At 26.2% G+C, this 24,575-nt stretch overlaps 2 protein-coding genes and 1 long non-coding RNA gene across 4 annotated transcripts in view; 2 read left to right on the plus strand and 1 right to left on the minus strand.

The window, feature by feature from the left end:
* Positions 1–21: 21 nt before the first annotated feature.
* LOC100168404 (vesicle-associated membrane protein 7) lies at positions 22–6,559 on the minus strand. Of its 2 annotated transcripts, none has more exons than XM_001949194.5 (6): positions 6,044–6,559; positions 1,774–2,003; positions 1,440–1,577; positions 1,283–1,373; positions 1,058–1,218; positions 22–517 (listed from the first exon to the last, which is right to left on the minus strand). In XM_001949194.5, exons 2-6 carry the CDS (start codon positions 1,975–1,977, stop codon positions 458–460), a joined length of 654 nt encoding a protein of 217 aa, XP_001949229.1. In that variant the 5' UTR covers positions 1,978–2,003; positions 6,044–6,559; the 3' UTR covers positions 22–457. The 2 variants fall into 2 exon arrangements, with proteins under 2 accessions (XP_001949229.1, XP_008179851.1); XM_008181629.3 differs by having other exon boundaries at positions 24–517; positions 6,040–6,444.
* Positions 6,560–6,870: 311 nt separating this feature from the next.
* LOC100166343 (probable phospholipid-transporting ATPase IA) overlaps positions 6,871–24,575 on the plus strand; it is a 30,167-nt gene continuing 12,462 nt past the window's right edge. Inside the window, 1 exon segment of the mRNA XM_008181628.3 lies at positions 6,871–7,352. Within this exon segment, the coding sequence (XP_008179850.1) occupies positions 7,304–7,352 (49 nt within the window). The 5' untranslated portion in view covers positions 6,871–7,303.
* On the plus strand, positions 17,398–22,577 carry LOC115033424. The gene is made up of 3 exons (XR_003838767.1): positions 17,398–19,409; positions 19,597–19,671; positions 22,268–22,577. It is a non-coding gene; the product is annotated as an uncharacterized LOC115033424 (long non-coding RNA).

Raw genomic sequence — 24,575 nt, forward strand, 5'->3', positions numbered from 1 at the left:
ACATTTTTAAATATAAATATTATATATGTTTTTATTTAGAAAATGTGATAGTTTTTTGAATTATTCCTGTGAAATTATTTTGTTCTTGAGTTAGAACAAATAACTATTTATTAACTAAATAAATTATTCTAATTAAAAAAAAAAAAACATTGGACAGATAATATGAATGTAAATAAAATACAATTTGTGACTTAAAAGATTATAGTTTATAGTAAAAATTTTTGAGGAATAATTTATTGTACAATAGTATATTTTATCACAATCAATATTTCAATGTCTAACATGTATATAACAATTGACTAAAAAGATATAACAAAAAATCTATAATAATTACATTTTACATTAATTAAGTATAAATACATTTCAAGCATAGGTATTGTAATTTTTCTTGTAAATATAAAATTTGAGACATATTGGCATAAGTATACATAAAATAAATATTAAAATTTCATAAAAATTAACTACAATTGAGAGCAAGTGATCCACAGAAGAAAGCAGTCATGAAATAAATAATAGCCTGAAAAAAAAATATTATTTAAGTGAATTTTAAAATTTGTTTCTGAAATTATATAAATTTAACAATTTCTTTTTTATGAATATACTTAATTAAAACTTTTTTTTTTTTATTATTTGAAGAAATCTATAATCTATACATGTTCTTAGTATAATAAGTAGGTTTGATATATTATGACAAGTAAGAATGATATGAATAATGAGATTAGGGAAGATACCCAGTGGTAACACCCTATAATTAAAACTTGAGTTTTAGAATCCTTTCAATTTCGTTTTTAAAATAGTTTCAATTTATAACAAATATTTATTAAAACATTTTCAGAAGAAATGGGAAAAATGTAATCAATAGCATTCAATATTAAGAATTTCATATAAACAAAATATTTGAAACTCAGTGAAAATAATAATTTCATTTAATTACCGATCTTGAATATGTTACACAAAGCAAATACTTGATTAACATTTTATATTATATTTTATTATTGAGTAATAATATTATTGTAAAGTCAGTGAAAGTTATCACATAGTATAAATATTTACTTACAAGTCCTATAGCTATAAATAAAACATATATTTTGACATTTTTCCAGAATAATGAACGCTGTAGAGTACGACTTTGAACTCTGAAATTCATGGATTGTGAACATAAGTTTTCAGTTTTATTAACCAACAATTCAAGCTTTTCTCCACGAAGAGCTACACTGTCTGAAAAAAGTAGTAATTTATTGTTATAATTAAAATGATATAAAGCTCGTATTTATTTTTTTACCAATATTTCGAACCATTATGTCTTTTAATTCATCTAGTTCTCCATGTACTTTTGATAACGTATCAAATTCATTTGGACTAGAAAATCGTTTCTGTGAAAAAATTGTTTGTTACTATCTTAGAAATAAATATTTTATATAGCATACAATATTTAGTACCATTTCAGAAGCAAGTATTGGAGCAAATTCAGAATTCATGGAATATGCAATAGCATTGGATGCACGATGACCATATGTAGCTTGAAATCTTCGTTTTATTTCATTTAAGAAAAAAAATGCTTTAGATCTTTGGAATTCCTATAAATACATAAGAATAATCATATTGTAGAATGCTTGATCTTATAACTTACAAATTCACTTTTTTTATTTGAAAATTGTAATATTCAGTTGTAACATGACAACAATCTCTAGAAAGTCATTCAGATTATTGCGCAATGGCTTAATTAAATTTTTATAGTGTTATCGTACCAAAATAATTGATGTTAAAACTTACATCATCTGTGATACACATATAAACTATTTGATCTTCACATATGTAGTGGTACAAGTAACGGTCATGTAGTAAACTTTGTTTTTTGTTTTCTGGTCCAATTTGGATTAAGACTCCTTCCAGAATTTCTCCGAAATTCCCCTGGTAGTTGGCATGCTTAGCTAATACAACCATACCTCTGGCTACTACACTGTAGAAGAGCGGCATTGCTAATCAAGTATATTATTAAATGCCTGAAATAAATAGTAAATAATCAAGTTATACTAATACCAACAAGAAGTAATATTAATTATGAAATTATTAATTATTTAATATGCTTGTGGTTATTCATAATTTATATTTTTAATGTATACTAAAATTTTTTAGTTTAGAGAATTAAAATTGATTTATGAAGTTAAGTTTAAATTAATTACCTAATCAAAAACAACAAGGTTGATCTGATAGGATCTTATATATAATATTATATATAACATGCCTACAAGATTCTTACAAAAATAAACATTTATTTTAAATCTTCCTTAGTTGAAAATAAATAAATATATTATATAAATTATTATATTTATATATTATCTATTGGCTATAAATCATACGAACCAAATAATAATAATAATTTATATTATTCTTTATTGTACATTTAGTATCATTAATAATGATAATACATTGCTATTTCTATAATTTGTTTTAAGTTGGTAATAATATTTGATAAATTACATTAATGATAAATTAATCTAGATCAAGGTGTTCTATCCCGATTATCCGTGATCTAGATAGCTAGTGTTAAAAATAAGTTATTTGATTAAAAACACAATTTATTACTTATTAATTATTATTATCTGTCAAATGATTTCGTTCTTTAATATTATTGACCATAGAATTTTAAGGAAAAACGTCCAAACTGTCAGATGACAAGTTTATGATAACACCGTGTGAGCGTTATACTCAGTATATTGTTTTTAGTAATTCAACAAATATTTTTTGTCAGGGATCACAGTTTTAAGACTATTAAAAGGTTAATATGATAAAAAAATACTTTCTTCATTGATTTATTATGATAAGACACCATGTAATCTGTTTTAAACACAAAATCAGGATCATAACCTTAATTATATTATGTATCATTAAGAGAATCTAACATACTATTCTTCAACCAGACAACAAATATACAATATTTTATAACTATTTTTATGTACGCAGGGCCATATTTACACTTTTTGCGCGCTGGGTTAACAATATTTGTAAGCCCCCTACCAAAAAAAAAAATTAATCCATTTTTTAATTGTAGTTCTTTATTTATGAAAATTTTGTTAAAAACACAGATCACGATGATACATTATTTTAATTATTGTAAAAATGTATAACAACATACAATATTGTAATCTATAAAAAAATTACAAAAATGAATAGGTAGTTATCATTGATTGACAAAATGAGTAAATGACGCCAAATGAACGTATCATAGTCATGCAATGCAAAAAGTCCAAGTATAGGTAGGTACTCAAAAAAAAATCTTACTAAAAAAATTTTTTATTTTTATAATATATACTGGCGCCTGGCCGCCTCCCTTAAATACAGCTCTAAATGTACGCAACAATAACAATTATAGATATAAAAATAAAAATAATCATGTAAGCTATGATTAATTCTTCATGATTAAATTACTTTGAAATTTGATAGAAGATAGATTCATAAAATTGTATCTATATAAGTAAATATGTCAATTGAAAGTATTAATAGTTCTAGTTCATATACGTAAGAAATTAGTCAGTGGTATACTGGTGCCTAAATATATTTGAACGTGGGTGTATATTGCAACCACTGATGAGTTAACATATTATGTAATAATTAATAACATAACATGTATTTATTAGGTAAGACAGCATTTAATGTAATAAAATAACTGTAATCAAAGGTTTCATTAGTATAACTATTTCTTTTGGTATTAAATATTTCATGAGCTTATTATATAGAAAATAAGGTAGAAAACAATATAAAATACTGTCGTCTGTCGAGAGTATGTTAAATAAATTCAATCAAAAACATACTTTAATGGTGTTATTAAATATTTCAGTTGTATTTGTTAGGAAATTATATTATATAAGATAAATTTGAAATGTATAGGGTTATTTCTAACTTACCTATCTAATGACATGCCATTCATAAAGATTTTTAAACTAATTTTTAAAAAAAATGCAAGTCATGAAAACTATAAATATAAATATAAATATAAATCTATGAAAACTGATAAGTATTGTTATTGATAAATCCCCAAAGTATACATTTTTATTTAATGTAAAGTACATGAATGTGGTTGAAATTAGTCAAAAAACCTGATTGAGAGTAAGTACCGGCCGCTGCCACTAGTTCCCGGATGGGTTACAACCCGGGTTCGTAGTGGCAACACCTTGACACACATACACGTGTTGTTAACCAACCGTACCCACTATTCCAACCGTAATTCCTATAATAGCTAATGATCATAGTTGCCAGGCTCAAGACAAATAAAAAAAAAGTACAAGAATATTATTTTCTGTATTATGAGTAGGTAAACAACAAAAGGCGATTAACTAAATATCTCACAAAAATAATCACTATTACAATGTAAAATACCTAACATCCTAAGACAGTCTATAAGACAATTTTTGATTATTTTTCGGGTAATAATAATAATAAAATTTATTAGGTATCACATTTAAGTTAACTAATATACGGTATTTATATTATTATAATAATAATTAAAAACTCATACTAATTACAATAATCCTAATAAACAGTAATAACACAGTAATAACAGTCTGTTCGCAGATGATGCCAGTATAAGTGTAAAAAAGAATGGATACAAAGGAGGATTATAACACGTTGACTACTGACACTGGCAGTCACATAGCTGTTTTTTCTACAGAGCCACATTCTATTTTCCATGTCATTACAATGTGATATTAATTAATTTTTCATATTTATTATATAGTAATATTTGATCAATTGTAACGTTTATACTATATATAACATAATCTGTTTTTAGTAAATTGATAACTAGTAAATCATTCAATGCAAAATTATATCCGCTACGACAAAGAAATGTGATAATATTTCCTTAAATAGATAATAAAAAAAATGGAATTTTTCAATATTTGTTGAATTATGAATCTGGGAAATTTGATCTCAAGTAGACTTGGAGTTAGAGAAGTTAGACAAAGACAAAAAATCATCTCTTCTAATACTTAACAAAATCTTAATAAGAGACAAAATATGGAATTTAAAAACGAGAAAAAATGTATAGGCACTTAACTAACATATTATTAACCAATTCACAAATTGTAAAAATTATAGATATGCAAAACTTGTATATCAAATAAAATTAGAAAAAATTATTTTAATGATTAAATTACTGTACCTAAATCTGGATTAATTTTCAGGGGACTAATTTAAAATCCAATAAATTAAGGCCAAATATTGCCTGCAGTGGTTTATTCAAGGGGGATAAAAGAAGATAAGAAGGCTATGCTTTGCTTCTTCCCCATTGATTGTCTTAAATTGATAATTATTAATTATCAATTGATTTTTATTATTTATCTATTATAGTATATTTGTATGTGTAAAGGTATGTGTAGGGTCCCTTTTGAAAATTATAGATATGCCACTGATTGCCTGCATAGAGGGTATTAATCTACGGTCACATCAAAATTAAAAATATAATAAAATAAACATCATACCTATCATGTTTCATGAATAAACTTATGCCGGGTTGCATGAAAAATTGATTTAATGGAACAATCATGGAGAATTAAATCATGTATAAGGAACTTAGCTCACTATTGATTTGTTAAATGTGAAGTGATTGTTAATGCAATCTGGCGTTAATGAATTAATAGGGTAGTAGTATTTGTGAAGTAGTACCTATTATTGCTAAATTGCTCACCTAGTCACCTATAGAAAAATAGTCAGTATATGCCACTTAAAAATTGTTTAAATAGGTACATTGTATTATACATGTAGAATATTAAATACTAAACTTATTTATGAACTTACCTACTTACATTTTAGTATTTAAAAAGACAAATAAAATTATAGATAAATTATTAAAAAATCACTAAATAAAGTTCTTACATAGATTTGTCTCGAGTGATTATTTAAGTAGGGATATAGTAGTGTCCTAGTGAAGATTGCATCACATAAATTTATTATGACTGACACAAAGGAAAAACAAAAACCAAAAAATACAAATGTGTGGGCATCAGATAGTATCTACGATGCGCTCTTCTTACAACTTACTTACTGCGTAATTAGAAGTTTCAGACGACGACGTTCATTTTCCGACAAATATAAAGTGTCAAAAGCTCGCTGGGTAGGTGTGTGGTACCACTAGGTAATGTGCACGGACAGTAATTGACACTCGTCGTCGATCGTGCGTTTGGTGCCTATATACCTATCACTTTTGTTTTTGGGGTTTCTTTACGTTAGTTGCTACAGTGGGAAGCCAGACGACGACAGTTGCGTGCGACACCGGACACGGAACTGTTCGCTAACCAAAACGGAATAATGATATGTGTGACGCAACCGTGCGCAAGGACGACACACAATAATATTATTATTGTTCGATATGTTATTGTTTATCGACGAGGGCGCGCAAACGGCTACAACAACGGACACACAACTCGTAAAGTCGTAACAGCTATAATAATATGATCGACGTAGCCATTAAAAGAAAATTAATAATATAAACTATAATCTATGGGTCTATGGGTAAAAAATTATTAAATCAAAGTTGTTGTTGTTGTATGTTCAATGTTGTTGTCGATGCGTCGTTGCCCGCTGAGTGTTCGCGTTATCTCCGCCGCCGCTGCTTATCTGTATCGAGTATGGCATCAAGCTACGTGATCAAGAAGGAAGACCAAAAAAAATAGACAAAGAAAAATTGGGAAATATTAATAACTCGGAGATCGACCACTTGTACCGTCGCGTGACGCGTGTTTACATCGATTATTTTGTATTTTGTCGCTCCCTAAAAATCAGTGCCTACGTGATAACATCGATCGTTTTATTTCGTACTTATAATTGATTTTGAGTGATGTGGACTCTCGCGAAAGAAATAAGGAAACTGAAAAACAGAAGAACTTTGAGGTGGACGATAGTAGTAGTTGTTATTGGACAAATGACGCCGGGGCATGACAAAATATTTACGGTATAAGGATTACAGATAACAGCAGCTTACTGCTCTACTGCTGAATACTGATAACGGCTTCATAGACATTAGGCATCACACCGTGCGATTGTTTGTTAATAAGAACTTAACAATTGTCGCTTTTCAATCAAAACGCTAGAAATCAATTCACAAACACACCTTTCTAATTTGATTTTCACGTCTATGACATTTGGCTCAAACGCGTAAAACTTAATGTTTGTTTCCATTTTTTTTTTATCGTTAATGGTGCATTTATGCATTTCCACTGACCGTCGATAATGTGCCGACACTCCAGTGACGTTTTACACTTAGGCTGTGGTTAATGTTAGTCGTGTCTCAAAGTACAAACAATCTATGACCATGTTCTCTTGGATACGCAACAGGAGGCAATTGACCAGACTTGGTTAGTATATTAATACATTTTCGTTGCTTTTATATTTGCTGATTAAATTTATTTTACACTAACACTGATAATATTAACTAATTGCTGAAAAATCATTAATACTCACATAGTTGGCACAACATTACTTCTTTTATAAACACAAGAAATTCAGTAAAAAATGTCCACAATTTCCTAGTAAGTTCACAATTGTAAGATTATTCAATTAGATTACAAGTTTTGAGAAATAGGGCGTTTTCACTTTCGCATATCTAATTTAGAAAGCTGTTTTACAAAACTCATTGATCAATTTTTCAAAACTTTTTGACTTAGTATTAAAAATTATTCAACTAAACGTAGTAGGTATTATACTTGAATATAAAACTATTTTAGCTTAATTTGAAATGCTTAGGATTAGTTAGTTTTGTATATGTATATTGGTCAAGGTATTGAAAGATGATTAAAAGACACAATTATTTGTTTAAATAATAATAGCTTTTTGTTGATATCACTTAGTTATATTTGTTATCATTTATCAGCATTCATTTAACTTAAACTTTAATACTTTATTTCAATTGAAAACATTATTCTTGTTTTCCATCTTTACATGGTAACAATAGAAACACATTTTAAATGTTATGCTCCGAGATTATATGTAGAAATTTAGTCTTTCCAGTTCTCTTTTGTTTTATTAGATTCCCTTTAACTATTATTTTAACTCATCATGTAAAAAAAAAAACTACCAGACTTAGGTAAATGCATAGACCTTAATACTAATAGATGGAACATTCAAGTGGGATGCAGGTTGGTGGTTGCGGTCTTTCCTAGCGAGACACCAGTGTTGCCATTCTTTGAGGATTAAAGCATTATTAATAATGATTAGTTTATTCACTCTATAACAAAATGTAATTTAAAATGATTGTACAATTCCATAGTTGTTGTGCGCATGTGCAGTGTACTATGTTGATCAGGCCGCTGGAACTAATACCGTGGTCCGTCTATTAGCATAAGATCTATGCAGAGCCGTCTATGGCAGGGCGAGCGGGGCTCTTGCCCTGCGTGCCATTTCCACAGTTGGACCACCACAGAAGGCCTCTCTTTTACAATAAAAAAGTCAAGTTAATGAGCAAAAAAAAAAAAATAGATCATTTAGGTATATTTTATACATTCAATTGTTGTAATATTTACTACCTATGCCTTACATATATATATATACTAGTTGACGTCGAATAAATGTATCAAATTTTAAACGAGTTAGTGATATAAATTCAATTTTTAAAACTGAAAATTATAAAAATTACTATCTTCAAAGTGCTTTATCCCAAAAATGGTCACCAACTTAGCTATAATATCTATAGAAAAAGAAGCTGCTGACCAACTAAAATATAATGATATTATTGACACATTTGCTGTTTTTAAACGTAGGAAGGTTAATTTATAATATATTAGATTCTGAGCGGAGCAGAAGAATGTATTGATTTTACAATTATGGGCTTTTTATTTTTTTTCCGTCTTATCGGCCACATTTTGGGTAGTAAGAATGCTCTGATCAACATCAAATCTAGTTGGGACTTTTGGCGAAATCAAAATTGAAAATACCAAGTAGTTTTAGAAAGCATCAATAAAAACAACAAAAAGAGTGGTAATTGCTATGCAAAAGTAATTTTTGAATCAATTGATTTTTTATTCTTTTGGTGTAACTCAAATTAATGACAGTAGACCCTTGAAAATTTCACCAAATTTTTATATTAGCATTTTCCTTAGTGGTAACATTCTCGAAATATTTTGACTCATTTTAAGATAGTCTTAAATTTTTTTGCAAATTTTGGAAATATTTTTTAAATTACTCTTAATAAAAACTTTCACAATCACATATTCAAACTTCATAATATTGTACACATATAGGGGTGAATCGAGCCATTTATTTTATTTTTGTCCTTAGTTTCATAACAAATACCATGTAAATATCAGTGATTTACCAAGGCAGTTGCTACATATAATTTCACTTATACATCAACTAAAATCTATGGCTAATAACCTTAATGTTTTAATCCTTTTAGTTACAACAATCTTTAAAATGTATAAAAAAACAAACTATTAGGTACTTTAATTTCTAAATCCAATTGTGTTTAAGACTATTATTTATAAAAAAAGTTTAAACATAATAAATTAAAAAAAAATAATAGAAGTAAAACAGTGTTTACATTTGATAATGATAAAAAAAATCTGTTGTCATACTTGAACATATTTTCAAACTTGCTTGAACAATTCAAACTGTTCCAGATGTTCAAATTTGAACTTTGATTTGTTTAAGTTGATGTAGATGGAGGGTTAGAAAAGTTTGAAAATCCACCTTGGTTATAAGTTTAACATAATATACTACTATCAATTAAATACAAAATTTCTGGTATTTTAATAATCTGGTACGTTTTAATCAACGTAAAAAACTTAAAAATTAAGTTTATTGATTTTAACATAATATTTTTAGTCAATATCAACATCTTTTTCACTAACTATTCTCATTATGTCATTGGATATAGTAGAACTGAGCCTATTCTTTGTATTTTTTAGTTATTTATTATTACTGTCTACTGGTAATAGTTTTAGATTTAATTATGGTTGCCCATAAATGTTGTTAATCGGGGTTGGCGGGGGTGTAATGTTAATTTAAATATATTAGTATTTTTTTCTAGAATTTGTATTTAGAGGTTAGTAGTAAATTTAGTAATTAGTTTGTTCATTTTTAGGTTACATAATTAATAATTTTATTTGTATTTAATTGCGGTATACGTTTATCACACAAAGTTCACTGAATCGTACTTCGCTTATTGTCGATTGTCTAGTTTTTATTCATGTTTAAGTACAAAAAGACTTATTGAATAACATGTTGCTGTTCAAGTTGTTGTTCAAGACAATAGTATAGTAAATAGAATCTGTTAAAAATCACAGTATAACTATCAATAGTTGATTATAATATGATTCTGGTTCCTTTTTAATAATTTAATTATGATAGGTACCAAATATAAAAAAATATAATTGATAGTACATAAATATTTGACTCTTCTATAAAATTTTAAAATTTGTAAGATTTATTAATATATTATAAGTTTCACTTTAATTTTAAATTTATTTTGTGCATTTTTCTTCTGTTGGAAGAATTATTACATATTTATTTAGAATAATTGGCTAACTTTAAAACTTATTGATATAATTATATGCCATTTAAATGTTTCTCTTAATTATTTAAATTTAAAATTTATATAATTAAAATCAAGGTTTACTATAGCTAACTTTTAATTTTCTTAATCAACCATTTCTAATAGTATAGTATCTATTGGTAAGCAAATTTCTTGAATAAAAATCATGTTATATTTCTATTGTTAAAATTTTTATGTCTACTAATAGTTATACTTATTCCCGTATCTATTAAGAATTTTATTTGATGTTGAATAACATGCTAATATACGCCATTATTTGGGGTTATTCGCAATTTCCTTAAAAATGAAAATTTTTGCCAACTTTTTACTTTTTTAATTTAATTAAAATAATTTGTACATTTCTTGTTTGATTGTGTATGTTAGTTGATAGGACAATAAAATAAATTTAAAATAAGAAAAAATTACTTTGAAAAGTTGAAAAGTTTTGAAGACACGACAGCAAATCTGAGGTAGGCTCAGTTTTGTTTAAAAAAGTTAAACCCCTCTTTAAAAGGTTTTTATTCATAACTTAAGGTATACTATCATATGAGTATATGACATCGGTCGGTCACTTCTTCATGGGAAACATTATATATTTTACCAAATGTCATTACTCATTAGTATAATTTTCATATTACAATCAATGAAGTTGTTAATTTTGTGACTACCTATAAAAAATCATTAATTTCTCTCGTTCTGAAAGGTTTTGAAGATTATTGTGTTAATAGTAAATATTGAGTCATCAACCGGTTAATAGAATTAAAATGGCCTGATCCAATGTGATCATTGTATTATTATTTTAGGGGCAGCAAAATTTTATTTTGCCCAGTGCACTAATTTCGCTGCAGCCGGTCATGATAAGTATAGTTACTTCTAGTTTTGTGTTTATTAACTTTTCTTCTTCTGATGATATTGTGAAGCTAGTTATTTTTATTCTTTTCAATCTTACTGAGTATATTTTTTGTGTTCATTATAATTTGTTATGAATATGATGTTGAATTTTCCTTCAACTTCTGTATTCAAAGAGTTATTATATTGTTTCATACATTGGTGTGATGATACTGATCTATAATTTTTACACAATTTACACTTGGAAAGAATTTTATGACAAATAATTAAATTTTTTAAATTATTAACCTGGTGTCTACTTTTACAGATAAGGTTTTATTTTTATTTATTTTAAATTTGGAACTTGTAAAATTTGTGGTTTTAGGGTTGATTTCTTGTTATTGTATCCTGTCAGGAGTATTAAGCAGTGGCGAATTCTCCAGGCATGCTCAGCATGCGCCGCATGCTTAACAATAAAAACGTAATTAATAAAAATACAAAAATTATTTTGTCATCAATAATATAATATTACATATTTAAAAAAATCATAATATAATATGACAAAAATTTCATCTATTTCTGGTATACTTATCTGTATTGTAACATTTACTGACAGAGCATGTGATAGCTGTGTATTTACAACGCTTATTATCGGTTATTCCAAGACCTTTAACCGCGGTACTAACCACCTAAGGCATGCTCAGTCGGTTGCGCTTCGTCAATGCATTTTTTAATATAATTAAAATTTAAGTATTATAATTAGTATTAACTAAATGAAAGCCTTATATAAAAATTAATTAGAACTATAATACATTATGATAAATGAGCATGTCCATACATTGGAGTCAGCATTCGCCACTGGTATTAAGTGTCTATTACTCTAATTTATAGGGTAGGTTTATTAGTTGAGTTTAAGTATTTAATATACTTGAGATTGGACTTGTTATAAAGACGATAAGTGTTGAGATTAGTTTGTTGTTGTATTTCTTATTATTGGATTGGTACTGTATTAACTTTTATTTTTGTTTACCTTTCTTTTAGATTCTGATGAGAGTAATGAATATATTGTTTTTATAATAATATGTCTTTTTTGTGTGTCATCTACTTTAGGAGATGTAAAAATGTAATCTTCAATTTTGATTGTGGTTTTTTCTGGTAGCATATGTAGTTGGTATTTTGAGGTGTCAAAAGTAAAAAAACGTACTTATCTTATTAATCGGGAAAACCAAATAATGTTACAACAGTTTTTGTTTATTGTAACTAAAAAATGAATTACTGTAGACTTAACATTTTCGTTAAAAAATTATATTAGCATATTCTAGGTGTGAAATAATTGTGCTATTTGTGGGTATTTTAAATCTTTAACTTTTAATTTAATTTTTTTTGATTTTTGTACGGTACAATTTTTGTTTTCGAGTGAAAAAGCTTGACAATTTAAAACAAAATTCGGTACTTTCCTGTTATACGAGACTACCCTGTTTTTTGACAACATCACAATCCTGTTATCTACCAAAATTTTAGACTACCAAAATTATACTTAACTTTTATAAGAGACTACAGCTATTATCGCGACTACCACCCAAGACTGCCTCCGTTATCGCGACTACCTATCTTAGCTGATATTATAGCTGAACGGTATTATCCATAAGCTGCTGTTATATTTATTATATTATTATATATCTATCATTATCTATATTATTAGTTTTTGTAACTGGTGTTTTCCACGGCAAATTTAGTACATTACGAATAATTATTATGTATTTCATTTTTTTTTATATAATTAGAATGTGGTTTTTAATTTAATGTCATTCCCACAATACATAAATTATTTATTGTTTTATTTGTGGTTTTACTATTTTGTATTATTATTATTATTATTTTATTGTTTTCCGTACGCCACGGCAAATCTGGCACTTTGGCGTGTACCGTGTAAAATACATTACAAATAATTACTATGTATTTAAATTTGTTCTTTATTTCATTCTGGCCATCCCTACAACACATATTATTAAAAAATATATCAAAGAAGGCAAGAAAAATAAGGTAGTTTCGTATAACAGGAAAGTGCCATTTTGGTAGTCTTAGATAACAGAATTATGATGTTTCACCAAATAAGCTCGGTAGTCGCGATAACGGAGGTAGTCTTGAGCGGTAGTCGCGATGATAGCCGTAGTCTGGTATAACAGGAAAGTACCCAAAATTTTTTATAAATTGTTTAGGTATTAGTAAGAAAAATATCAAAAACACAATATATTTGTATAAGTGTTTAAGAAGACGTCGCATCCGTATAATAATATGTTGTCTTCGTCTTACGTCCGTCACATACGGCATAGTAAATTTTAGTTCACCAGTTTTAATATTGTGCTGTAAGTTTTGATATCTAAGTGAATTGACCTATTATCAAACTTTTAGGTAAAAATATGATTTGAGTTATCTCGTCGATTTTTTTGTGAGTTATGAGTATGTAATATATTAATATTTAAGAATGCACATAATTCACTTAAAAATTAAAATATCGTAAAAATACAACGAGAGAACACAGATAATGTTCTTACCTAAATTCACTCAAATATCAAAACTCCAGCACAATATTGAAACTGGTGAACAAAAATTTTCTATGTCGTATGTGTGTTCAACATAGGCGACAACTTATTTGGGTGCGGCGTCCTACGAATGTTCACATTTTTACGAAATTCATCAAAATAACAATATTTGCGATAGTTTATTCCACGAACCTATTCACACCGTTCTACAGTAAGTCAGTATTGCCTCAAAGTAAATAAAAATAATACACAATAGATATAATCATATAAATACATATAAATATACAAATATATACTATTATCAATTATAATAGTTACTTAAATATTAATAATATTTTTAATGTTTTCGGTAAAAATGAATATCTGACCTACCGTATTACTAAAAGTTAAATAAATTACAGACCGTCTCGGATCCGTCAGCGGATCCGCTCAGAATTGTTTTTTGCATGCAATGTTTTAACGGAAATTGTTACGCAAAATCAGTGTTTTGACCTAATCGATTTTCTTAGTTTATTGTAATTCAAAAACGAATAACCACAGATACTTGACATTTTCAAGAAAAGTTTAATATTATCTTTTCTATATTCACGGACGCTTGGTATAATTTTAATTTTTTTAATTTTTGCTCTCTTTGAACAATTAACATATTTTGATTTAAATTTTTTTTTTTAGTTGTTTTTCTATAAATGTCGATAAAACGTTTTACGCGTGGTCAAAATACTTGAAAATTAAATACAAGGTTCCTTGTACATTTTTACTATTGCAATTTATAAAGATTAAATATATATAGGCAAGATTTATTGTAAGCATTTGAAGTTCAATTTTTGACGAAACGAATAACGATTTTAGTTACCTATTTTGTTATAATTCTAAAACATAAATCGACGGGACATGAAATTTTATCATGCGTAATATTATATTTTACGATACGCGATAATATTTTCAAAATATTTACCTAGTTGTCCTAGTTTGATTTTAATCCTATTGTAAATCGCCTATCGTATTACTTATATGCAGTAAAATAAATTACTATAGTAGTAATATAAATATAATATCATAAAATATACTTAGTAATATAGGCTTGCAGATTGTTTTCGTTCAGATTCGTTTTTCACATCCAATGAGTTATCATTGAATTCAAATTGAATGTAGTCATTACGTTATTACAGTGACAAGGTATACTCGGCACATAGGTACGTTCAGTAGAGCGGTAGCTACTTCTTCCTTATGTTATCAATTGCTTAAAATAATAGTAATAACCTTTTAAAATTGGCATTTTTGTGTTCGTATGAAAATATATATAATATAGATTTTAATTTTTCCGTTCTAAATATTAATATTGTAGAATTTTCTTATTCGGTGATAATTTGCTATTAATTTTTGACGTAGGTTCCGTTACATATTATATATATGGCATTTAGTTACCTTCAAAACTTAATAAATATTAATTATCTTGAAGTAAAATACAATATACCATTTTTAATAAAGCTAGAAAATTTTTTTAAAAAATCTAAAAGACATTTTCCCTATATCTCACCTATTATAGGTAGTTAAATAATTCATATAATAATTAATAAAATAGTATACGAGCCACGGGGGAGGGTAAATAAATGTTCCCACAGGTACCCCATTGGAACCTTGTTACATTTTATAATTTATTTCTTCGTGTAATATTTTTAAATCTGATTACATAGTGGTTATATTAATTTAGTAAAAAGAACCATAGGTAGGTATAATAATTATACTTTTGTACTATAATTTATAATTCGATATACACAAAAAAAAAAAAAAAACAATTTTATTCATTATTTTAGATTGTTATCTGTATTTTGTTTTGTTTATTTTTGTTAGTTAATTATTTTAGTTGTTATTGCTTCATCCCCACTGAACTAGGAGACAAACTTGATAGTATCTAAATCCTTGTTAGCCAGCCACACCCATGTAAACAGATATTTGAAATATTGGAACACCCCACCCAAAGTAATCAATAAATTATACATCCTATAAGAAAATCCAACATTTTTTGTTCGGATATCACGCTAACCTTTACATTAAAAAAATATTTTTACTCTAGAGCTTCCTGTAGTGCCTATAAAAAGCCCTCTTCCTTTTGCCATAAAGACAAATAGAAGTTTTAAATAATAAATAACACTTAATATTAATTTAATTTATATTGTCATTTTTTATTCGTGTACCTATAATATTATACTACACTATGTCATTTTTCATAAATGTCATTAATGTCAAATGCTGAAATACGTCAGAATCAACCGGGATTGAGTTTTTTCTTAATGGCTAAAAAACTGTATATAGAAAGTGCTAACAATTGAAATTGATTAAAAGTAATAAATGTAGTATCAGATAAAAAGGCAGTCTACTGCTGTGCTGTAATAAATTAACATACCTTTCGATTTCGTGATTATTTGACGTTTGTTATTGTTATGACAAAGAAAGAACGAAATTAAAATATTGACGTAATGTTTCTAGTAATATCTATATATTAATATTTTAATTAGAAAAATAATCAATCGTTAAATACGTTATATTGTAAGAAATGTTAAGCTTCTTTTGTGATTCTTTTGTACTTTCATTGGTGGAGAGTATTGTAGTGTAGTGATTGAAATTATATTATTTTAAATTTTACGAAAAAAAAAACAGTAAGAACCGAAATTAAACAATTTTAAGTTGTTGAGGAGTGGTTATACAGAAAGTATAATAATATTGGATTTTATAACTGACATAATGAAATGTCTGGCTGAAAATAGATTTAGATTAATTAATTAACTTGACTTGTTTGTATTTAGATTTAATGTTAAGAAAAAGAACTTTAACTATATTCCTTGAAGTTAAATAATATTTGTATTCACACAAACTATTTTTTATAGATATTTAAAATAAATTGGCCAAATGTATTTACTATATAAGCTCAACACAATTTAAATATGATTCATTTAATATTTTTCCTATACCTAAAATATATTTAACACGCTTTTAATGATTACAAAACTTTGTAAGTTGTAGCCACAAACATAAAATAACCTTTTGCGTAATATTTGGATGGTTTTATCGGTGTTTCGCATTATTTATTCAATTTTATTTTTATATGTACAAAGATTATAATATTAATTACGTTTTTAATATTTTATGAACTACGCGTTTCAATGTTTCATATTCACTAGTTTGCATAAGTTGTGAAACAAAAAATATGTGTCAACCTAAAGGTATGTATGACTTGTGTAACTTAAACGTGTATAATCAAATCATACAAAACAATAATGTTCTTTAAAATGTACAATTTAAGAAAAATTAGAATTTTAAAAAAAAATAAAAGTATAAAAACAATGTTGCTTAAAAATTCAAAAAGCATTTATAGTTAAAAATGCCTAAAAATTCAAAAATATGTAAAATTCATAAACATAGTAGTTATTAGTTATTACTATAACATTTTAGTTCTGAATTGAATATTCAATTAATATTTATAATTTGTAATGTCATTTTTGATATATTTATAAATGTATAACTTAATGTACCTATATTTGTTTTTTGTTTTTTTATAAAACTAATGATACTTTAGATTATTATTAATTCATTTCGAACAGGCTTAAGTTTCTTAAGTTGCCCATATAATGCATAGTATAGGTCTCAACTTTCAAATTAACCTCATGAATTAGGAATAGTCACTGTAATGGATGAGTTAAATTTGAATTCAATGATGAGTTGAGAATATACGTAGTGGTGAAAAGTTTTAAGATTTTTATTTTTTGAATAACATACAATTATAGGCTAAATTAAAATTGTTAAAGGTAAGATAATTATTTCTTGTTTAAATACCCAATTTCGTCAAATTATGAATTTAAAAAAAAAATGACTTTATTTTCAATATTATTGAAATGATGGAGGACCAAAACATTTTTCAAGTTTTAGTTAGTAAAATTTAAAATGTTATCAACATATGAACTTAATACGCTAATAAAAGAAATTTCTTATAAATTATATAACCAATAGTAACATGTATTTTATTTAATATAATATACGTCTTATAAATGTAGTCTCTCAAGCTGGTGTTATATTTTCTAATAAAACAGTATAAAAACATAAATTAAAGTGAAAGTAAAAAAAAAAATTGTCATTAATATTTGTATGGGATCTATTCTATTAGAACTTGTTGATGACAATCGGGCAGTAGTCTTTAAATTATAGTCTGTGTATTGTGTGTGGGAATTAACTCTTACCTTTGATTTACGTGACGTTTTTTAGTTAAATGTTGTTCCATGATATTTTGATCATTATTTGCAGTTAACTGAAAAATTTAAATAGCAAGTTAACTGATGTATTTTTGTCACAAGTTATTCACAAATCATAATTAGGTAGGTAGATTAGAATTTTCTCTTCGTATCTTAATTCTTAACTTGACCATAAAAACGATTTCATGTATATTTTATCGATTGTTATAATGAATGATTGTTTTATTTTTAAATGTTAAAAAATATTTAAACTTTTTTAATAAAAAATGTCCCGAAATACTTATACAAGTTAAACATGTAAATGCACAGGATTCACACAATTGGCTAATAATGTTTTTAGTGATTATTTTAAAAGTTCATATTCAACAAAAAATAGTGGTAAGTTTTCAAATTAAATTTATTTTTATTTTTTATTATCACTGACGACCTTACACATACAAATATAAGTGCTTAACTATGGAATTGGCTAAACTAGAAATCATCTACCTTTAAGGAAATTACCATTGTGGGCAATTATTTACGATGACATTTTCAACTAAATATTTCTGTTCACTAAATTTAAAATTAATAATATATTGTGTAATATAAGTTATAACTTATTTATTCTATGGACTATATTATATAGACGACACGTTACTGCCTAATGCTCTTATTTGGTTATTTGTCAGTACATTCAAAACTCGTGATTAATTTATGTACTTACAGTTTTTTGGCAATGAATGTTTCTAAAAATGTAAATTAAATAAATATTTAATTTAGTTACTTCCTTATACATCAATAAATAGTTATATGATTATAATATTTATATAAATATATTGTTGTAGTTTATTTTTATGGAAAATTGTTTTCCATAAATAAATCTATTAATAGGCTATAGCCCTAAAGACACTCGTTTCATTTTAATTATACCTAGGTACCTATTGTGTGAAATAAGTATCATTTGATACATTTTGACCCCTCCAGTGATTAAAATCACATCGTTTATTGTTATTAATTTTTATATTGTGAAAAGTTATAGGTTTATCGTGATTCATGGGTAATAAAATAATATGCTGTTGGAAGGAGGGCGGGAGGGAAACACCTACTACACCCCTGCGTGGATGACATTTGATTGTGTTCACCCGCTGACATACCATTATAAGCATCAGTCTTTCACTTATACTTGCGGCTTGCAGACGTATGAAAGTTGATTGTTCGACCGTCAGCGTGCTTAGTTTTTTTGATAGAAATAAATTATTTAGAAAAAATGAAAACCATCGCGATTTAAATGTTAGACATTTTCACAGTTAAACTTATATATTTATATAATATCTTCTTATTGCTATAAACTTTATTACCTATGTAAATATTATAATGTACTGATCTCAAATAGTAAAAGGAAAATATACATATTTATTTTATCAATATTTTCGGTTGTATAATTGGTACATTTCAATTTATTTTTACATTATTTCAGTTGGTTAAAATGGAAGTTTAATAATATACAAACGTTTGCTGTGTTGGTTATTCTTGTATAGAAGTATTATAAAAGGTCTGTACTTAAGTTCATATATTGTAAAAATATGGTTATTTTGTCTTTCCTATGATTATACATTTGTACGTGATATTATTGATATTATATATATTGATATTTAATAATATTTAATGCACCTATAAATATAATTTAATAACATTGTAATCGCAATTGAATAATATCAGTTAAATAGTTGATAGTAATTATTTTGTTGATATTATGTCATTAAATTGTTATCATTAATTCGTTCTTTAAACGACATTATTTTGTCGTGAAATTTCTTACTTAAAATAGATAAAGTTCTGAACGTTACAATTATCTGAATATTTATTTGAACAGTCGGAGCGGCTACGTTTAAAGTAGACACTCTTTACATTTTCCTTATCGGACTTTTAAAGTCTAATACTCTAATTGAATATTTGATTATATTTTATTATATCAATATAATATAGTCTATTTGATTATTAAAATGTAATGTTGTGTATACTGTTAACTGTTAAGCTTGGTGTAGTATTTGGTGTTACTCAGTATAGTGATTGTCAAATTGTAAAATGTTAAAGCTGTTTTAGTTATTCGTACGTGCCAGTGAGTAATGCAATATTTTTTAGTTATAAATATTAAATTACAATTTATATTGTATTAGGGCAATAGTTTTTTTAAACACGTAATTTTAATTCATATTAATATTAATAATTTTAACTGCTTAGATATTACTTAATATATTACTTAACATAAATATATGCACTTAACAAGTACATAATATTGCTTAAAAACTAAAACAATTCGGAAAGGTAAAAATTTTTACTTAATGTTTTTTTTTTGGCTTATTATTTTATATAATATTGTTATAATTTAACAGGAATTTAGGATATTATTCATGTTTAAAGTTATGAACAAAAAATATAATTAGTATATTTTTATCGGATTCATTTTACTCAAATATTTGTACGTCAGTTTATACTTATTTTAATGTGTTTTAAATCTAATTTTAAAATTAATTAACCTATATAATATATATCTTCAAATGACATGTCATTGTATATTCTATATATTTTATAATTCAATACTAATATGTAGGTATTATACATTAAACGCAGATAGCTTAGACGATATTTAATTTTTCATGCCTTATTACAACTGTTAAAATACTAAATTTTAGTACCTATAGTCTATACAATATACATAATATATCTAATCACAACAAGTGTTCTGAATATGATAAAGAGGTTACATGTCATAGCCAGCTATGAGTTCAGTGGTTCTTATTGTTTCTATTGTCACTATAAAATCTAGAAAAATAACTAAAAATATTAATATATACATTTTTACATTTGACATTTAAATTCGATTTTCATCTAACTCTTATCACCTGAAAAACAAATAATTGTAGTATAGTTGTTTAATCCGTTTCAATCGCTTGATAACGTTGAATAATTATGATTTATTGAGATAAATTAACGTTTTAATGGTATAATTATTTTTAAAAGATAACTCATTATATGATTTTATTTGTTCTGAAATATTTCGTTTTTTTAATATTCTGGTTGAATTTTACTTAAATAATAATATACTGTCTAGTTAAGCTTAGTGGAATTAGAAAAATTTTATTTTATAGTACCTACATATTAACTGTATAATTAATATGTGATTAGATTTAGCCAAAAATGTTTTTGTACATAAACCTACCAATATTTAATACCTAACATGAATTACTATAATTTTAATATAATAAATGTAATAGAACTTTGAAATATTCGTATGAATCGTTGATTGCGTAGATTGTACAATCTATATTCAATGCGATGCAGCTGTTCTCGTGTACAGTGATGGTCACATTTCACTAAACAGGTGTTACCAACGTTAATTAGTCACTCGAGCAGTATACGTTTTATAAACACACATCATATTTAAAAAAAATGTATAACCTCAGTGATGAAAATATTCATAATTTCAATTTTGAATATATCAGTATGATTTTGTATCAGTCACCTACTAAAACAATGTTTTTTTTAGTACAAAATCGATTGAGCTAGGATATTTATTTTAAAATTACTAAAACTTTATTTTTTCATCCCTAATTATTTTTACGAATGATGTGGGTTTGAATAATTTTCAATTTATTTTTGAAAAATATTATTCATTTTTATAAATTAAAAATATGAAAAATTATTTTTTTAATATATTTTTTTTTATTAAGGCTTAATGGGCAATACTTTGAAAAACATAATATTCATATCATGACAATTTTTTGTATAAGATTATATACGCAAAATTTGGAGACTACTGAATAGTTAAGTGAAATGATTCATGCGAATTTATATTGTTTTAAATGTTTCATTAATCTTTAACTATTACCTATGTACATGAATATTTTATAATTTTATTATACCGGCTAATTTGATGACAGGCTGAGAGTTTTTAGAATTTTGATTACTCTACGGTAAGGATTCACATATAGTTCATTATCCACCCTATATGAATATACTATGTGTATACATACTATATTATGTAGTATACATTTTAAAATCATCGATTAATGGTCTAAAAGTAACATGTCTTAAATTATTCATTACTTTTTTATCGGTAATTTCATTATGACCTTGTTGGCTTAAAGTTTCAGATAGCGATTTATATGGTATTATGGTTGCAGGGACATTATGTTGGCAAAATGTAATTACTTACACGAAGCGTATTACGAACGACGCTATCCTGATATACAATGTATGTGTTTGGCCTTTAAAAATGATTTCCCCTACATATTAAGTCCACGTGTTTATCTTACCCTACAAAATGGTCCATAAAACGTCAAAATTACCCTATTAATTTTCTCATCAATTATTTAATATCAAATAAGATTTTTACTTTTTTGGTGTCGGGTAATTTTATTTTAAATCGTAACATTTTAGTTAGTATAATTATATTTGTATGTAGTAGTGTGTGTGCTGATTTGGTTTTTATGAACAGACAAATTATAATGTTGTGCTAGCTTGTCTTCCTATCGTTCTTACCTCAGTGTGCAAAATATTATAATCCATGTCAAAAAAAGGGAATTCACTGGCTCCACAATCCAGTAGCCAAGGCATAGGTAAGAAAAATAAAATAATATATATTTGTATTACTTATATATTACACATGTATAATATATATGACTATATGAGTACCTATATTATACGGACGATGCCCGGGTAAAAGAAAATAAGTCAATCTTTATAAAAAAAATTATTATACATTTATCACTAGTCGTCCCAGCGTACAATTATATCTACAAATCAAATGTATAATAATATATTTATGTATAAAAATTGACTTATTCCCATTTACCTAGGCACCGTCCATATACACCCATATATATACATTTATTATTATTCTTTTCTAATTTTCTTTCCATTCGCTAATTTGCTACTTAATTTCATTGTTGTATGACAATTAGAAATAGCTTACCTATTTAATTAACAACATAAACTAATTAAAAACATTAAATATGGATATTTTATAAACTTGTTAAGCATGTATTAAACAAATTTCTATATTTATGTTATTATTTTACCTAACATATAACTAAGACTATTGATTATATTATCATTATACTATATATTTTTATAGTTAATACTAAGGCATATACAATATACATATTGAACTTTATACCGGAATAATGATAAAAGTATATTACTTTAAATATTTAAGAGTGCACAAAATCTAATTTAATTCAACACGTAATCATAAAAATCGCTTTTGTAGTTCTTAGACGTATATAGATAGTATGCATGTTCAAAATATATGCTTATTAATATAATAACACATCATCAAAATAAATAAAACATTATTCAATAAAATAACTTGTCAAATGTCTACTAAATTAATAAAATTTAAAGAAAACTCTTATTTTACGATAATATATAGTTATTAGGACTTAGGAGACATATTTAGGTAAAAAATATCCAGGGTAATTAAATCAACTTAAGAGGATGTCGTACCCGCATGTGTTGTATCCGTCTTACAAACGTACGACATAGCAAATTTTCGTTTACTAGTTTGATAATAGGTCAATTCACTCTAAAATCAAAAATGACAGCACCCTATTGAAACTAGCGAACGAAAATTTGCTATAACGTACGTGTGTAAGACGGAGATAACATATGCGGGTGCGACGTCCTCTTAATCTGGTCGTATATTTCGTATGTAAATAAATTCGTGTACCCATATAAAATTAAATTAACCTATAAAGTTGAGTCTTATTATTTTTAGATGTCGAAAACTAACTAAACCATTTTTTAATGGTAGTGCGTGATTCCCAGGATTATTATAGTCTATTATTGTATAATATAGTCATACTACTATAACACTCCCGTTTACGCTATCTATATATTTATAATTTTCAATATTTTCACACACACATGCGTTCTATCACCCGAAAGCAAATAAACTATGATGTGTGTGTGGCGCGTTAAAAAAAAGTTTATACGAATGCTTTAAAAAACTCGAAATCCCAGTTGTTTTTCCGTCGAGAAACGATTTTTGTACAAAAAAAAAAACGTGAAAAAATAATACTATTTTATTTACATATTTATGTAAACGTGAATTATTTTAACTATTCCGCCAACTCTGTTTTCAAATATAATCGTTTACGGAACAATTATGAACAGCGCTGCTGTGAGTCAAGTTTGTGGCAGATTACGATTTTATTTATCCGTGAACAATGTGCGATGTAGTTAATACTAAGCCCACACAATATATTTATCATCGTCGTTTGTTCAACTTCTACCTATGGTTTACCTATTTTGAACACCGAGAACGGAGCGAAAATGTAACTATTTTTAATGTAACTTGTTACCTAGTTTTCACTCCGCCTCGGTAGGTAAGTGCATGAACTAAGATATATACATATAATCTTAGTTCATGATATAGTGTACGTAAAAGCATCA

The sequence above is a fragment of the Acyrthosiphon pisum genome, chromosome X, assembly GCF_005508785.2.
Source record: "Acyrthosiphon pisum isolate AL4f chromosome X, pea_aphid_22Mar2018_4r6ur, whole genome shotgun sequence".
Lineage (NCBI taxonomy): Eukaryota > Metazoa > Arthropoda > Insecta > Hemiptera > Aphididae > Acyrthosiphon > Acyrthosiphon pisum.

Coding starts and splice junctions, on each gene's coding strand:
- LOC100168404 (XM_001949194.5), bottom strand. CDS start 1,977: ATGCCGCTCTTCTACAGTGTAGTAGCCAGAGGTATGGTTGTATTAGCT. Junction 1,578..1,773: donor ATATGTGTATCACAGATGAT/GTAAGTTTTAAC, acceptor ATGTATTTATAG/GAATTCCAAAGATCTAAAGC. Junction 1,374..1,439: donor CAATACTTGCTTCTGAAATG/GTACTAAATATT, acceptor ATTTTTTCACAG/AAACGATTTTCTAGTCCAAA.